The 18,474-nt window shown below is 36.5% G+C and overlaps 2 protein-coding genes and 1 pseudogene across 2 annotated transcripts; all 3 read left to right on the forward strand.

The window, feature by feature from the left end:
* The first annotated feature begins 492 nt into the window (after window positions 1–492).
* Window positions 493–2,166, forward strand: LOC146921741 (uncharacterized). Its single transcript, XM_085715034.1, has 4 exons — window positions 493–993; window positions 1,095–1,192; window positions 1,274–1,693; window positions 1,785–2,166. Exons 1-4 carry the CDS (start codon window positions 942–944, stop codon window positions 2,037–2,039), a joined length of 825 nt encoding a protein of 274 aa, XP_085571160.1. The 5' UTR covers window positions 493–941; the 3' UTR covers window positions 2,040–2,166.
* A 1,858-nt stretch (window positions 2,167–4,024) lies between these two features.
* On the forward strand, window positions 4,025–6,586 carry LOC146921742 (replication protein A 70 kDa DNA-binding subunit A-like). Its single transcript, XM_085715033.1, has 10 exons — window positions 4,025–4,174; window positions 4,274–4,538; window positions 4,647–4,743; window positions 4,826–5,038; window positions 5,139–5,268; window positions 5,343–5,497; window positions 5,613–5,727; window positions 5,808–5,984; window positions 6,068–6,118; window positions 6,195–6,586. Exons 1-10 carry the CDS (start codon window positions 4,025–4,027, stop codon window positions 6,498–6,500), a joined length of 1,659 nt encoding a protein of 552 aa, XP_085571159.1. The 3' UTR covers window positions 6,501–6,586.
* Window positions 6,587–9,536: 2,950 nt separating this feature from the next.
* On the forward strand, window positions 9,537–15,305 carry LOC146921743 (uncharacterized; annotated as a pseudogene).
* Window positions 15,306–18,474: the final 3,169 nt, after the last annotated feature.

Raw genomic sequence — 18,474 nt, forward strand, 5'->3', positions numbered from 1 at the left:
GGGTTACCCAGCTTATTTTTCTTGTTTTTTTTAAATATTAAATGACTAAATGACAAGTCCTCATAATTTTTTTAAAATATTACTCTACTTTTTAATTTTCTTAAAAAAAATGTTTAACTTATTTTTACTATAATTTAATGCATCATAGAATATCAAATAATAAACTCTATCATAAAATACTTGCAACAAACTAAAGTTGCATGACATAAAATTGCATTAGTATAAAAATAACCAAAAAGTGCAACATTTTAATTTGTAACTCTAGTATGTTTTGATTTTCAATATATAGGGTACAATGTGTATGTTTTGAAAATATAACTTGGTTTATGACTATCTTAATATATAATACTAAGGTTCACAATGCATGCTCATTGTGAAGCCCTAAACCTAAACCTAATCCTGCCATCTTTGAGTTAAAAAAATTTGTTGAAAATAGTCTCTGCAGGGAGTTGAACTCGCAACCCATCCTAAACCTAATCCTGCCATCTTTGAGTTAAAAAAATTTGTTGAAAATAGTCTCTGCAGGGAGTTGAACTCGCAACCCATAGCTTCCATCCAATCACTTTAACCACTTGACCAATAGCTGTTTTGGTGTTATAATTTTGCTTCCACTACTACATATGTCCTGTTGCCCTAACCCTAATTTAATTTCGGTTCCACTTTAATTCATTTAATTTAATTCTGATTTTTGAACTTCATTCTCCAGTTGCGGTTACAAAGGCATGATTGAAATGTACACAGCCTAGAATTATGAGAGTTAAAATCATTTGAGGAATTTCTTGACAATTAATGACAATTATGATGACCAAAATGAAAGGCATGATTGAAATCGTTGAAAATTTCTTTGGTTTTCTCCATTCTTGCGGTTACAATCATTTGAGGAGTTTTGCTCTCCTTTATAAACAGCACATCAGGATTTATCTTTCCACCATTGCACAGGCATGGCTTTCCACCATAACGACGTGGCAATGCTCTCTTACAACATGTTGATTGGTATGTATGCGCAAACTTTTCTTAAAAATATGATGCTTTCTCTATACAGTTTCCTTATTTTTGCGGTTTGAAGATGATGTTTGGTGTGTCGTTTTTTGCAGCACCGCTTGATCCCAACCCAGTGACCGAAATCGATATGATGATCAACGAGCTACGCCTTAAGTATAGGACATACATGGTTGAAGTTGACGTTGAATATGTGTGTGGTTTTGTTGTGGTCTGTTCTCCTTCCATCTGTTATTCTTTTTTAAAACCCTGACAATGTTATTTGTTTCAACAGGGTGCTGTTCTGTTGCCGATGATGTTTTCCCGTGATTTTGGAGACCAGATCCAACAATATGCTACTCTGGTGGATCCAAAACACAATCAGTTTGAAGTGCTGGTTGAAAGGAATAACCAGGGGATTTATTTAACAAAGGGCTGGCATGCTATCCGTGATTTCTACAAAGTGCAGTTTGGTGCTTGGGTTACAATTGTGTTTATGGGAAATGGAAGGTTTGGTATTAGAATCAAGAACAGGTTTGGTAAGAGAATTCGTTGCCCAACCTTTAACCCACCGATGAATTTTAGGGTTCATCGCAATGCTGTTCCGGTCACCCTTGATTGGTTTGTTCCAAGGCCATTCATGCATGACGAGGTGAACTTTCAACTCACGTATGAGAAGAAGCTTGCTGTTGCTGATGTTGAAAGTGGATTTTTGGTACATGTTAGCTATCATCGTGTTAAAACAATTACAAGTATTTGTTGTGTGTTTTGTGAATAAGGCTGCGACATTTTTTATGTTTTTTCAGGAACTTGCTGATATTGGTTTTGCTCAAATGGCTTTGGATAGAGAAGCTTCGATAATAGATGTGGTGGACGAAAATGGCAACATATGGAACTGCACCCTTAGTTTTTCGATGGATCCTGCTCCAAACTTCAAGATTGGAGGTGGTTGGGAGCTTATGGTCAAGGCTAGAAGGTTCACAGAGGGTGCACGTGTGGTGATTGGTGCTCCTGCAATTGGCCTGAATTTAACCCTCTACTTCTGTGTGATTCGTCGTTGAGTCTAAGACATTTTGTACTAAGCTTTGATGTAATTTTCCATTGTGATGTTTCTGTTCTTTCCATTTTCTGTTTTCATGAATGAGATAATGCAATCCTTATATGGATGAGTTTTTTGCATTGCAGCAAGAGTTTTTGTTATATTTTTTTTTCTGTTTTCTTTGTGCCAATGAAGCTATGTATTAATATACCTATTATGAGAATTGTGAGAACAATTTAGTGATCTATTGTTTGCTTAATTTATTTGTTGACAGAGCTGCATTGCTGCATAGCTCTATTTGATTTGTCAAATTGTTGCTCAACCAATATGTATATACACATAAACAAAATATGCTCCTATAGTGTCCATTAGGTTAAACACGGTTGGTGATGGTCCAGAACTCTATCATTTTATTGTATACATAACATAATTGTATTTGATCATCATTCCATTGTAAGCTTGAAAGTATTTGATCATCATATACCGATGCATGTTCTGCACGTAATGTAAGAGCTATTTGTAAAGATAAAGTACAAGAAGTTGAAAGATATATAGTAAATCCTACTATCATTATACAAAAATCATGCCTTCTTCAAAAAAAAAATTAAAGAAGGGTAACATTGCAATCTAACACTAATAATATAAATCTTTTTTTTATATTAACCCTTAAATGAATTAGCTTTAACTTTTTTTTTTTCTTTTGGTACAATAATTGGCTTAAACTTACCATGAAATACATGGTATGATGATTGTGACCGTTTCCTTTCTATTGCAGATGCTATGTAAGATAATGCAATCCTTATATGGATGAGTTTTTTGCATTTCTCCAAGAGTTTTTGTTATATTCTTTTCTGTTTTCTTTGTGTCAATGAAGCTATGAATTAATATGCCTCTTATGAGAATTGTGAGAACAATTTAGTGATCTATTGTCTACTTAATTTATTTGTTAACAGAGCTGCATTCTTGCATTATAGAATAAAGGTTGTGTTACTAAAATTAACCCATAGCATAGGCGCTTTTGTTTATAGTGGCATGCATATAATAAAAGTTGGTATTTTTAACCTTATGGATTCTTGAATTCATGGAACATAGACTATTACTACCAGGGCCTATGAATTTTAATTATAGTCGATATCTAGGAAATATTTGACACATTATTGCTATAGAGTGTACACCAAAAAAATTATTGCTACTTTAAAGCATATAGTTATTTAAGCACTAGACAGATTTTTCAGCATTGCATTGACACACAAATTTTAATAAAGTCAAGCAGAAGAGTCTTCTTCCCCTTAAAAAATGATTGTTTTTAGTTAAAAAAATTATTTCTTCTATGTGATGTAAAAGTGGATTTTGAAAGTTTGATAAAAGTGGATTTTAGTTGATGAAAGTTTGTTTTTGGTGTTTAACAAAAAAATTAGTATAGACAAAATGATGGTGCATGGATGATGGATAGGGCTGGAAAAATTTGCCCTAGCATTATATATTGTCTTCCGTTAAAAAAAATGTTGGAGCTTTTCACTCAAAATGATGGTGCGTGGTAAAGTTTTTTTTTTAATATTGTTTATATAATTTGGGTAATCATTCATATATTGGTTTCAAGAAAGAAAAAAAACTCCTTATTGTATGTATTGATTGAAGACCGTTATTTTGTGTGAGTTGGAATATGATTGATTGAGACTTTGGCAGTTATTTTGATGGAATATCAATTGCTATAACTACTGTTAATTCTAATTATTGGGACTTTTCACTCTCAATTTTCATGGAATATCTAATTATGGAGACTTTTATGCTTGATTGAGGAAAACCGTTTTTCATTCATGCCAAAGCTGCGCCCAACAGTTAAAAAAAACTGATAGTGCAAGTGACTCTTAGGTTGAGTAGTGAGATTTTAATGAGATACCACAAATTCTGGTGTATATATAGATCATGGATCATCACTCTATTATTCACTAAACATTGAAATCAAAGTTCTAGGTGAAACTCTTCCTTCGTGTGCTTGCTACTGCCATGGCTCCACTCATCACTCCTGTTGCCGCCATTGTTGCTGGAAAGATCAACATCAAACTTCGAGTTCGTATCGTTCATGTTTGGACCGTGTCTGAGTTCAACAATCCAAATGAGGATAACTCTATTCACATGCTATTGCTTGATGACAAGGTTGGTTTTTTGAAATTATATAATGTGGTCTTATATTTTGAAAATTATATTTGGCTCAGGTTGTTTTATATTTCACCTTTGTTTAACTTATAAAAACAGCTTGGAAAGATACAAGCATCTGCTAAAAAACATTTGGTGCCAAAGATAAGGTCAAATGTGGAAGAGGGATCTGCATATGACATTGAGAATGTTTTGGTGACTAAAAATGATCCTAAGTATCAGGTTACCCAACATAGGTTCAAGCTAACCCTTATAGACAGGACAAGGTTCTTTAAAATTGATGCAAGTACCATTCCTTTAAATCATTTTGATTTTATGCCTTTCAATGAAATATTGGAAGCAGAGAGGGAGGAAAAAACTGTCGGTGAGTGTCTAGATTTGGAGTAATATATTGAGCATAATGTTATTTTCGTTTGTGTTTGCGTATGTTTTTTATATTGTAAGCATTTTACTGTAAATCCATTATGCGTAGATGTGATTGGACAAGTCATTGAGAGAGATGAATTGAAAGAGAAGGATGTTAATGGCCGTAGGAGTAAGATATTGGATCTTACCTTGCAGGATTCTGAGTATGTGGTTTAAAAAATTCTCCAAGTTTTATGTTTTCAAATTTTGTTCAGTTATATTAACCAAGTGATATGTGTGTTTCAGAAGTAGGAGAGTTCATTGCACTCTATGGGCTGACTATGCTGAGAGGATGAATTCATTCCTGGCAGCTCATGATCCATCATCGCCTGTTGTGGTTTTGATCCAACAAGGCAAGCTAAAAAAATACCAAGGGGTCATGGGCGTTTCCAATGCTTTTTTTGGAACTAAACTACTGCTGGATGGTGACTTGCCTGAAGCTATTGAATTCAAATCTAAGTAATATAATTTTAATTTGTCGAATTTTGTTTTTTCAGTTTTTGAAGTTATTACTGGGCTTTTGACTTCTAACTGATTTCTGCCCTTGGTTGCTAATCAGAATTGATGGTGGAGATGTGCAAGTGTCCCAATGCATAAGTCAGAATACAGCTTCAACAGTTGTCTCTTTGGTTGATGATATGCTTCAGACTAAGCGAATGACAATTGAGGACTTAATAGAGGCAACTGAGGTGTGCTATGTGACATTGTATGAATTGAAGTTAGATTTGTTAAATGCACCATTTTATCTTTTTTATTGTTTCAGCAATGCCAAGGGATTGTTCTCGCTACAATTTGTGAGATCGAATCAGAATACAGTTGGTATTACCAAGCATGTACAAAGTGCGCAGGGAGGGTGAGGACTGTTGCAGGTCGTTTATATTGTGGAAAGTGTAACACTGGAAGGAACGCAGTGCCAAGGTAATTGAAATCACGAAAGAACCAATTGTCTATAAATATGATTATCAGTTCGTGCTCAATTGTTTGTGATGTGGTTTGTCAATTAATTTGTCAAATGTTGCATATTCTGAAATAGGTTCAAATTGCATGTTCAAGTCATGGATAACACTGGATCAACAAGCTTTATACTGTTTGACCGTAATGTTTCGCAGTATGTGAACAGGACTGTACAGGACATGATTGATGCTCAGGTAGGTTTTTCAGGTAGGACATTTATGTGCATTTTTTATTTCAAATGAGTTATATTAATTATTTGTGTTATGTCAATCAGCCCAACAATTCGTCTGATTATCCGTCAGATCTTGATTCCTTTATTGGCAAGCTAATGTTGTTCAAAGTAGAGGTCAGTGATGGCAATCTACTTCACAATTGGCGTAATTATGCTGTCAAGAGAACAACTGCTGACAAGGATGTGATCAATCAATTTGCTGTTTTCCATAATATAGAGGTATATTAATCAACAACATCTCAGACCTTATTTATTTATGAGTTGAATGATTTCTTTCTTATAGTTTTTGTTTGCACCTATAGCTTCCTGATAATGAAGATGTAGCAGTTGAGACGGCATTGAACGCCGATGAGGTGTGAAATATATTCTTTCCATAGTATTTATTTGATATTCCATGCGACACGATATTGATATAATTTTTTATTACAGAATCTAGAGAACGTTTGTGTTGGTTCATCCAATACTGTGATTAATCTAGAGAAAGAAGTTGATACTACGCCTTGCAGCAAAGTGTCTGGAAAGAGTTCTGCTGGAACAGTTGTTTTGGATTTGACCGAGTCTGCTGATGATGGAGATGTCTCTGCTACTAAGCCTGTCAAGCTCAAATCTGTTGTGTCTGGGAAAAGGTCTGCTGGAACAAGTTTGTTGGATTCGACCCCGTCTGCTGATGCTGGAGATGTCTCTGCTGCAAAGCCTGTCAAGCTCAAGTCTGTTAAGATTGAGCCAAAGAAGTGAAATTTAGAGGATCAAAAATAAGTCAATTCTATGTTATTTTCTGTTTCTGTTTTTATGTTTGTTTAAGTTCAAAACTTTGGTTGTTATTGAGCATGTAGCTCAATGTTTGTTGTGGTCCTTTTTTAGAATTGGTGAATGAAATAATTTGATCCTAATGTGCTCAGAATTGAATGTTTTTTACATAAAAATAAAAATGTAATTTAAACTTATGCAGAAGTCATTGTGATGATTTTAGGTTCACAGGAATTGAATGTTTTTTACATAAAAATAAAAATGTAATTTAAACTTATGCAGAAGTCATTGTGATGACTTTAGGTTCACAGGTCAAATTTTGGATGACTTAATTTGTGCTTGCAGTGTTTTTGCTAACTCGGTATTAGTCCCTCTATGCGTACTCCAATCAGCCATGCTCACTTGGTTCTTTGAATACTTATCAGTTTTCTATGTTAAATGCATGCCTATAAATTGCATAACACATCATTCGCCTACTGGAAGAGAGCTCTTCATTATCGTTTCCACGTCGTCTTTGTTCATCTCAAAGTTTATCACTGCATTTGCGCAATTTTTATTTAACCGCAGTTGCCGCAAAGATCCTTATTTTTTCAAAATGGATTTTCTGCAATCAAGTTTAATTTGCAGCTTGATATAGAGGCAAAACACTATCTGGAAAAATTTCTTCCGATGAAGTTCATACATACCTTGACAACCACACAACCTTCCTAGCGTTTCCCTCTGAATCAAATCTAGCATAACAGCAAGGAGAAGGCCAACAATAATTAATACAAGAAAACAATGAAATAAAACTCAGCAGTTAATGTTAAATGATGACGATTTGAATCCACTAATATAAATGGGAAAGTTGGTGTGCTTCCTGAATCGGTAGAACCTGAGGTTCTTTTGTGAAGAAGAGGGGAAATACAAGTAAACTATGAATATTAAGATAGAATTATCAGCTCCAACAGAAGTTAAGAAAAGGTCTGATAACTCAGCAAATCGTCTGCTATGAAGGTAACACATGTATTTTTTTTTACTCTCTTCCTAAACAAAACTCCGTGCCTTAGTAAAACCTCGCAGAGGAAAGACACTAACATATTCTTCAGCTCCAATGGCATGGTTAATTTGAGTCACCACACTCTGCAATCAAGAACTAAGTAAGAAAAATACACCTAATGGAGTCTAACAAAAAAAGAAGTCTAATGTTAAGATGTCATACTGTTGGACCAGCAATTAAAGATGTTCTTGAGTCAATGACCAAAATAAAATAAAAGTATGTTTGCCAGTTACATTTGCACGCACCATGTAACTTTTTTTTCCCTTTAATTTTATCTCTCTCCCTTTATAGGTTGCTACGTAGGATATAAACTTATAAGAAATTAAATTTGGATTGTGAGACACAGAAAAGTTTCTATGTTAAATGCATGCCTATAAATTGCATCTAAGCAAAAATTGATTGCACACTACTCACACTTTTGCTACCACAGTGTGCCTGTTCATATTTCAGCATTAAATGTGAGCAAAAGAAGAGATTGTTGTTACATAAAATTGTGTATAAATGTTACTTATGTTTACAATTCTGCCTAACTATTAATAAGTTTTCCAATAGTACAGTCATATTCCTTTCTTCATGAATTGATAGAACATAGAAAACTTTTATTTTAATCACCAAACAGAACCAGATCGAGCATGACATCAAGTAGGAAGCGTAAAGTTCATGAAGGAAACGTAGCATCGACTAATATAAACAATGGTAGGCATCTGGATTGTAAACCATTTCTTCAATTTATTATGATGGGCTTGATGATCAGTTCTGTCTCATATTTCAGACGATGGTAGGGTTAAACGCCCCAACAAATCTCCCGGTTCCTGTCTCACCATGATCTCGCCTGTTGGCCACGGTAAATATATTTTGCAGAACTGTATTTGCTCATCTTTCTTGGATGTTTTATAATCCAAAATGTTTGAAGAAAGATAATACTTTATGCGCCAAAATTAAGCTGTTTGATAGTAATGAATGTTTATATGATTGGTTTATATTTATTTAATATTTCAGGTCATCCCACAGACACTAAAATAAACTACACTTTGCTTACATGTCACCTCACCAATGCCCCCCTTTCTAACTAATTTTCTAAGCATTCACCAAATGGCTCTCTCTTTTCTTTTTCCCTATTTTTCATCTATTTATTACTAAACATTTATCAATATGGAGTAGAAGGTGGTGTATTGTACTAATACAAATCAGTTACAGTTTTCCCTCAAAAAACAAATCAGTTACAATCTAATTTTCGTCACATATTTCCATAAGCTTTTAGAAATTTGTCTTATTTTATTTATTGCTACATCTTTAATTGATTTTAGTTACGAATTAAAATTCAAGACAAGGAAGTGTAGGAGTTGTCCAAATTCAATATTTTTTCTCTCATGGATATTGTATTTGCATTCATCTCTTTCACTTGATGTATAAAAAGTCCTGTTCCCGTCAATTTGAAGATCATAACATACCAAATTTGATATTAACTACAGGTAGTCATGATATAATGATATATTGGAAGATATAAATCCAAACATTAGTACTTTCTTCATATTCTAATCACCCTTAAATTGTGCATGCTTATATATCATTATTTTCGGTGCACTCATTTTGGGATAGAATAACTTAAGCATACATACATAGTGCTCACGAATATTATTTTGAAGATCAAAGGTGATCTCTTCTCCTATTTTTCATAATTTTTTTATCCTATTTTTAGAGAGGGATTCCTTTTTCCTTTTTTCTTTTGTGAATTAGAGGAAGTTGTATATTGCATGAAATTTCATCTTAAATTCGGATAAATTATTCTTTTTCTTTCTTGAAACTCACAATGTATGTTTGATTCATGTGTAAAACATGATTACTATTTTTTTAAGGCAATCATGTGTTGGCAAGCCATGCACACGGGTTGTCGAATTTTGACCTTATAAGTTTCAGGTCATCCCACAGACACTAAAATTAATGCATTTGACTCTCAAACAAGCTGTAGAATGCTGGACATTACAATGCATTGCAGCGAGAATGGTGAAAGCGAAGAGGTCCCATGTAATCTTGATGGTTAGTGTATTTAGAAATTTTCAATAAGATGAATTGAAGCCTTATGTGCCCGGCTGAATGTTTTTATTGCTGATATGTGAATTTATTCTAAATATCAGGTAATCTTACTGACCTTGAGGGAAAACACGCAGAGCATACTATAGTCGGTTCTCAAACAAGCTATACAATGCAGGACATTACAATGCGTTGCAGCGAGAATGGTGAAAGCGAAGAGGTCCCGTATAATCTTGATGGTTAGTGTATTTAGAGATTTTCAATAACATGAATTGAAGCCTTATGTTCCCGGCTGAATGATTTTATTGCTGATACTATAGTCAGCTCTCATACAAGCTCTAGAATACAAGACATAACAATGCATTGTAACGAGAATGGTGAAAGCAACGAAGTTCCAGATAATTCTCATGGTTGGTACAATTGTCTCTATAATTGTCTCTTTTGTTGCTTAATGTATTGGTAATGCACGAATTATTGTGCCTTATCTCATTAGTGTATTTTTATGGAACAGTATTCCAAGACGCGGTAATTGAAGTGGAAGATGAAGAAGATCTTGAATTGAAGGGTAGTTTGTTGCCTCTTTTATCAATTTTATACATGCCTTAATAATAACCTTATATCTTAGTTTTGTAACTATTATTATTTATAATCAAAATGCAGAATATCTTGACATTGGCCAGCCAAATATAAAATGTCCCAGTTGCAAGGCATTGATGTGGTACGACGAAAGGGTTTGCAAATCACGGCACACTTCAAATCCTGAATTTTCAATGTGTTGTATGCAAGGGAGGATAGAAATTGCACCATTCAAGCAACCGCCTAAAGCATTATATGATTTGTATCACAAGAAAGACGGAAAAAGCAAATTCTTTCTTGAAAACATTCGATCTTTCAACAGTATGTTTTCATTTACATCTATGGGTGGAAACATAGACAAGACAAATAATAATGGCAACGCTCCACCAATATATATCTTAAACGGAGAAAATTACCATCGAATAGGGAGTTTACTCCCAACGCCTGGTAACGGCCCCAAATTTGCACAGCTCTATATATATGACACAGATAACGAGTTGAGGAACCGGATGGCTGCTGTTGGGTAATATCTTTATGTGATAGCAGTTTTTTCAATTTATAACATGTCTCTCTATTGTTCTCTGAAGTCAAGTGTTCACCAATAATTTTGAAATCTTATTGTTATAATTTGTCTTCTTCTTATTTAGGATGGAGGATGATAGGCACTCGCTAAAGTCGGCTATTGTGGAAGAATTGAGGAACATGTTAGATAGCAGCAATTCGTTTGCCAAATCTTATAGACTGGCTCGAGACAAATTGCTGCAAAACGATGCCCCTGAAATTAAATTGCGCATTTTAGGGAAAAGAAGTTATGATGGGCGCAGATACAACATGCCAACTGCATCCGAAGTTGCGGCATTAGTTGTTGGTGATTATGATTCAGCCGATTTCGAAAGAGATATTGTAGTCGAAGAACAATCTGGTCTCCTAAAACGCATATCTGTGTTTGAAACATCATACTTGCCTTTGCAATATCCGTTGATATTTTCTAGGGGAGAAGATGGCTTCCGAAGGGACATAAAATTCAGTGATACTCATACCAAGTCAGCTATAAAACGACCTTTTGTTTCTATGAAAGAATGGTTTGCTTATAAAATACAGCAAAGAGATCTATAATTTTCACACTTGGTTTTCTGTAGGCGGCTTTTCCAACAGTTTTTGGTTGATGCATACAGTATGATAGAGTCTTGGCGATTGAGATGGTATAGAGATCACCAAAAGGAGGTTAGGGCTGATATGTATAAGGGTTTGTATGAAGCAGTACTCAGGGGGGACACAAGTCCGGCCACTGCAGGTAAAAGAATTGTTCTCCCATCAAGGTTTGTAGGAGGAGCACGCTACATGATACAGAACTATCAAGATGCTATGGCAATTTGTGCATGGGTGGGATATCCTGATCTTTTCATTACATTTACGTGCAATCACAAATGGCCGGAGTTAGTGGATTTTTTGAAAAAACATGGGTTAAAGCCCGAAGATAGACCAGATTTGGTCAGTCGGATATTCAAGATAAAGCTGAACATGTTGATAAAGGATATTAAAAAAGGCAAAATTTTTGGGAAAATTAAGGCAGGTAAGTATTGTTCTATTTTTTTTTTAAATCTAACCATTGTTGGTAGCTCTTTTTTATTGTTGTATTTTTAGTGTCTAATTTTGGATTGTTTTCCATCATTGAATTATATGCAGTAATATATACCATTGAGTTTCAAAAAAGAGGTCTTCCACATGCTCATATACTGGTCTTTCTACAACCAGAATTTCGGTGTTCTCATCCTAACAAGATCGACGAAATTATATGCGCAGAGATACCAGATAAAGACCGTGAGCCTCGACTTTATAATATTGTGTCTTCTCTTATGATCCATGGTCCATGCGGACCGCAAAATGTTGGTTCACCATGTATGCTCAACCGCAAATGCACCAAATACTTTCCCAAGAAGTTTGTGGACCAAACAGTAATTGATCCAGAGGGCTACCCAGTTTATAGAAGAAGAGACAACGGTGTGTTTGTTAAGAAAGGTGAGGCATTAGCTGATAATAGATATGTCGTGCCGTACAACCGACATCTTCTACTAAAGTACAATGCACATATCAACGTTGAATGGTGTAATCAATCAAGGTCCATTAAATATCTATTCAAATATGTCAATAAAGGACACGATCGTGTTACTGCAACTTTTCATAATGTTGACGATCAGACATATGATGAAATCAAAATGTACTATGATTGTCGGTATCTTTCAGCATGCGAAGCTGTTTGGAGAATCTTTTCATTTGATATTAACTACAGGGAACCCTCTGTTGAACGATTAAGTTTCCATTTAGAAGGTGAGGAGCCTATCACGTTTGAAGATCATGAAGAACTTGAAGATGTCATCCAAAAACCGCATATTCGTGATACTAAATTTGCGGCATGGATGGAGGCAAATAGATTATATCCTCAAGCAAAAGATCTTACTTATTCAGAATTCCCTCTAAAATTTGTGTGGAAGGCATCTGATCACAAATGGTCTCCAAGAAAACAAGGTGTAACGATCGGCAGAATTCACTTTGTCCCCCCAGGTTCTGGTGAAAAATTCTATTTGAGAACCTTACTCAACTATGTCAAGGGCCCTTCATCGTACGACGAGATTAAAACTGTGGGAGGTATAAAATACAACAGCTTTAAAGAAGCTTGCTTCGCTTTGGGATTGTTGGAGGATGATAAGGAGTTTATAGATGCAATTAACCAAGCATCTATGTGGGGAACCGCCAGTTACATGCGTAGATTATTTGTTGCTTTACTGGTGACCAGTCAGTTCTCTAGGCCTGAGATTGTTTGGGAGAAGACTTGGCGGAATTTAAGTGACGATGTTTTAAGCACACAAAGAAGGCTGCATCGTGTTCAAGGTAAGATATATTAACCTTTAAAAAACTTTTTTATGTCGTGTACTTTGTTTGTTGTGTGAAAAAGGTCTTGGTACTAAGGTGTGAATTTGGACAATATCAGATTGTCGTGAAACACACGCAATCAATTGTGTCCCTTTTAAATGTGAATTGTATTTAATCCAATACCCTATCTCATGTCCTAACTATAAATATAATATGGAGAAGCCTCAATGAAGACAAAAAGAAGTAAGACAAAACGAAGAGTTTTCATTAAAGAGCTTATTTGGTATGCTCTTTTCACTCTGTTATATTTATTTCACGTTATTTATATGCAAGTTCAATTGGAAGTAATTATTAAAACCCCACCTCTTATTATTTTTCATGCTTTTGTTATATATTTCTCTTTCACATCAATATTAAACTGTATATTTATATTCATATATTGAAAAGTTTACCCCTGTTTTCATTACGGTTATTAATGTTTAGTTTTGCATGTACATACAATTTAAGATAGTATCTTTGACCTTAAATATGTTGTGTTTACCATGCAGATTTAATATTGGATGACCATCAGTTGCAAAGCTATTCTCTCGCAGAGATCGAGAAATTGTTACAAGGGCATGGTCAAAGTATGAAGGATGACTATCCAATGATGCCGCAACCAGATGCTTCAATGATACATCGAGTGCGCAATATGTTGATGTATGATGAGTTGAAATATGACAAAAATATATTAAAAAAAGAACACAAGTCATTAATGTCGACAATGACACAGGAACAAAGGAGTGTATATGACAAAATCATTTCCAGAGTAGATGCAAAAAAGGCTGGTTTATTCTTTGTGTATGGCTATGGTGGAACTGGAAAAACTTTTATATGGAGAGCTTTATCCTGCACTGCGTTCTAGGGGAGATATTGTATTGACCACGACATCAAGTGGAATCGCGGCACTGCTTATACCTGGGGGAAGGACTGCTCATTCAAGGTTCTGTTTTCCAATTATGGTTGATGAGTGTTCTACTTGCGGCATTTTTCCAAAAACAAATTTAGCCGAGCTAATCATCAACGCAAAGCTTATCATTTGGGATGAAGCACCTATGATGCACAAACATTTGTTCGAAGCACTTGATAGAAGTCTAAGAGATTTGATGCGACATCATAACAACGACAGGATGGACATTCCATTCGGTGGAAAAGTGGTTGTACTTGGTGGTGATTTCAGACAAATTCTACCTGTTGTACCCAAAGCAAATAGGCAAGAAGTTGTTAATTCTAGCGTTAATTCATCGGCCATCTGGCGTCATTGTGAAGTGCTAACATTGACAACAAACATGAGGCTCTTGCACGGTTGTTCAAGCGAGGAGGTTGAGGAAAGAAAACAATTCAGCGACTGGGTTTTAGGAATTGGTGATGGGAGCATTGGTGAAGTTGTTGATGATGATATTAGGGTGCAAATTCCGGATGATATACTTATTCATAGCACAGGTGACCATATTGCTGCTATTGTTGATGCTATATATCCATCTCTGGCTATGAATATGCATGACCCTTCTTTTTTCCAAGAAAGAGCCATATTGACACCCAAAAATGTCACTGTTGATGAAATTAATGATTATATGTTGTCTTTGGTCCCTGGTGAAGAAAAAATTTATCTTAGTTGTGATTCACCATCGACTAAGCCATCCATGGCTAACAGGCCTGATGATATTCACACACCAGAATTCTTGAACACAATTAACGCATCTGGTCTTCCAAATCACAAAATAAAGTTGAAGGTCGGAGTGCCTGTTATGTTATTGCGAAACTTGGACATTACTGCAGGCCTTTGCAACGGAACAAGGTTGATAATTACAAAAATGGGTAGATATATTCTTGAAGGAAAGGTAATAACAGGGAGCAATATTGGAGAAAAGGTGTATATCCCCAGATTATCTCTTTCACCATCTGACACAAGAATTCCGTTTAAATTCAATAGAAGACAATTTCCCATCCGTGTATGCTTTGCAATGACTATTAACAAAAGTCAAGGCCAGTCTCTCAAACAAGTTGGAGTATATCTTTCACAACCTGTGTTCTCTCATGGTCAACTTTATGTTGCTGTTTCGCGTGTGACTTCTAGGAGTGGGCTTAAAATACTTTTGACAGACGACGATGGGGCTTGCATCAACAATACTTTAAATGTCGTTTACAAAGAAGTTTTTCGCAATTTATCATGAATTAAATTTTGTTGTGTCCCAATTGTATTAACTCACTTATAAATTATATGTTTCAAGGTTTGATACTTACTATTAAAATTTGCTTTTAGGATTTTTGCATATGCAATTTTTATGACCCATGCGGCAGTACGGGTGCAAGGACTAGTAACCTTTAGTATTCTTCTTCTACCCTATGAAAATAAAGATAAAAAATAGAGAATTACTTTTCTCACCCTATGCCTTTCTCACGCGCCCTGCAAAAATTACTAAATTGCCCTTTGGAAAACATAATCAGGACGATTAACTTATGATCCGGATTACATATTCCGGGCCTATTCGAACTATAAAAGGGCGTTCACCCCCATTTTTACAGTTTCACTTTTCACTTACTCTCTCTTTCTCTCTCCCTCTAATCCCAAAATCCGAACTGCAAAAATCTAACCAAAATCAGTGAAATCTTGCTCAAACGGACCGCATTTGAATCCTTGACAAACATCACATGGAAGGTTAGTTCAATTTCTGTATGCATGCAAGTAATTTGTTCCGTTTTTTTCCTATGAACTGAAACAATCCGGAATTCGTTTTCTGAACTGTATTGTTGCATTCCGGAAAATAAATTTTGGAAACACCCAGTATTGGTCCGTCTGTTTTGTACTGCTCTGTGCTGATTGTGTTGTGTGCATGTTACAGAAGGTTCAACCTCTAATACTCGGCGCGTAAGGGAGGCAGGGCATGTTTCCCGTAGGAGAGAGCGTCGCCAACGGCTGGAGGAGGAAGGTGGTGTTCCTCCGAGGCGTCGGGGTGCTAGAGGACACCGTGCTAATGTCGAGCCTGATGTCGAGCATCAGCCGAAGCAGCAAGAATATATGAACGTGGAGCAAGAATAACCTGATGTGGAATTGCAGCATATGGAGGAGCAGGAGCTTGAGGAGGATCTACAGGCTATGGACGAGGAAATGGAAGATGTTGAGCCACGGCGAAGGCGAAAGAAGAAGGTGGTGGACCCTGAGCCACTAGATGACTATCCCGGTGGCCCACACGAGATTGGCCTGCTGTGGAAGTACCATGTGCACGTGGCCAGGAAGGAGGTTGATGGCGAGGTATTTATTAATGTTAAACTCGCTTACTTTATATTTGAAACTGTCTGTTTATGTGCTGTTAAATCTACATGTATATTTACTGTAAAATCTGTTTGTGAAGTCATGAGTTTAAACTCACTTTATTAATTTTAATTATTTGCAGTTGCGTCCAAAATTAATATGCATCAGCAATGGAAAGAAGATAGATGTGATGCATGATAAAGACACCAAACCTATCATGGTTGCACGGTGGTGGAAAAACAAATTGCATGACAACGGCCTTGGTTGGCTTCAGGATACCAGCTACAGCCTGATTGACCATGGTCTGATTTGTACCTTTGTGGAGAGGTGGCACGAGGAGACTTCCAGCTTCCACCTTCCTATTCGGGAGATGACAGTCACACTTGATGATGTGGCATGTTTGCTGCATCTCCCCATTAACGGCATGCTCCTATCCCACGGGTCCATATCACGGGATGAGGCGGTGGAATGGATGGAGTTGTACTTGGGGTCTGATCCGGGCGATGTTCTTATTGAGGTCGAAAAGACCAAAGGTGCACATTGCCGATTTAGCTACTTGGAGAGGATCTTCAAGGACCGTTTGAAGGAGCAGAGGGATTTGGAAAGCGAGTATGGTGTGACTCCGGAGGTGGAGAGGTTGCGGGACCAGGCTGTACGTATATATTTGATGTACTTGGTGGTGATAACGATATTCAGTGACGAGAGCCAGTGGGCTTTAGATGTTGTGTACCTGAAGTACTTTAGAGACCTTGAGATTGTTTCTGGTTTTTCATGGGGAGCTGCGGCATTAGCTCACTTGTATAAGGAGCTCAACAATGTTGCACGTTTGAACACCAGTCAGGTGGCAGGATACCTGACTTTGTTGCAGGTATAAATTAAAATCTATGTTTTATTTTTTAAAATTTAATTGTATATGGTTTGTATATATAAACTTGTGTTGTCTTTGGTGCAGGCTTGGGTGTTTCACCACTTCCCAGGTATGGGAAGCAAGGATTTCTGGGAAGGATATTTAGAGGATCAGTATCCATGCACGATGATTTTTTAACCACTGTCTGGTTTAGGTACATCAGACAACTACATAACCCATCTGGATGTGTTGGATTTGACGAGGGTTGTCATGGCCCCATTTGGAGAGCACCGTCAGGCACGTCCATTTGATCAGGTCAGCTTTTACTCTGGATGGTTGAGATGCAGAGACCACATGGTAAGATATCTGCCGGAGAGGGTGCTTCGTCAGTTTGGGTGGGTTCAGACCATACCGAGACATCCACTTGAGAGTGCACCTACTGGTGTTAATTTGGCAGAGATCACAAACCGCTTTCGGCATGCACTTGATTATGCGCTGACACCTCAGGAGTTGGGAAAGACTGCAGTTCATTATGTGGAGGTAGTAGATGGATACATTGATTGGTTTTATCGCCATTCTCATCCACGCATGATTCTTCCAGACATGCCGGTACTGGTGCCGAGGCCACCGGAGCGTGAGGTCCTTGATGCGCGAGCTGCTCAGAAGGATGGAGACCTTGCGTACTTATAGCTTAGCAGAAGGATGAGCCGCATCAGAGACCACATCTATGTTGTGATGAGAAGTGGTCTGGTGCTGAAAGGGACTGAGGAATGTCAGCATTTGGTGGATGCGTTGAAAGAGGTGCATGATGGGAAAGTTTACCGTCGTCGGGGAGCTACTGAGGGTGGCAGGGGTGCCAGAGGTGGTGGCAGAGGTGGCGGCAGAGGTGTTGGGGGTGTAGGTATTAGGGGTTGATTGTATTTTATTTAATTTTAATGTTTGAATATTTTGGATAATTATGTTATGTACCATTTGGATAATTATGTTTTATTAAAGTTTGAAAATTATATTGTGTTGTTAATTTTGATGTTATAATTTGATTTTTTGGTTTGCATATGGTCAAAGGCCAAAAAAATTGACTGAATCTGCTCTAAAACAGAGGCTCAGCCAAAACAGATGGCTTCTGCCTCTGTACTCATGCAGTCCGGATTTTATAATCCGGACAGGATTATCACTTTCCGGATTATATAATCCGAAACCTTCATTCACCACCCCCTTTTGTTGACTTTCAACGGGGTGATTTACACTTTTCGGATTATATAATCCGGAAGTTATCTACAATTTTCGGATTATATAATCCGAATCA

The sequence above is a fragment of the Medicago sativa genome, chromosome 5, assembly GCF_051527215.1.
Source record: "Medicago sativa cultivar Bolivia chromosome 5, Bolivia_mono, whole genome shotgun sequence".
In the NCBI taxonomy this organism is placed as follows: domain Eukaryota; kingdom Viridiplantae; phylum Streptophyta; class Magnoliopsida; order Fabales; family Fabaceae; genus Medicago; species Medicago sativa.

Bases quoted from the DNA above. Each gene is read 5' to 3' on its own strand.
- LOC146921741 (XM_085715034.1), top strand. From the start codon at position 942: ATGGCTTTCCACCATAACGACGTGGCAATGCTCTCTTACAACATGTTG. The intron at 1,193-1,273 runs GTGTGTGGTTTT...TTGTTTCAACAG, and splicing joins TTGAAGTTGACGTTGAATAT to GGTGCTGTTCTGTTGCCGAT. The intron at 1,694-1,784 runs GTACATGTTAGC...ATGTTTTTTCAG, and splicing joins ATGTTGAAAGTGGATTTTTG to GAACTTGCTGATATTGGTTT.
- LOC146921742 (XM_085715033.1), top strand. From the start codon at position 4,025: ATGGCTCCACTCATCACTCCTGTTGCCGCCATTGTTGCTGGAAAGATC. The intron at 4,539-4,646 runs GTGAGTGTCTAG...CATTATGCGTAG, and splicing joins GAGGGAGGAAAAAACTGTCG to ATGTGATTGGACAAGTCATT. The intron at 5,269-5,342 runs GTGTGCTATGTG...TTATTGTTTCAG, and splicing joins ACTTAATAGAGGCAACTGAG to CAATGCCAAGGGATTGTTCT.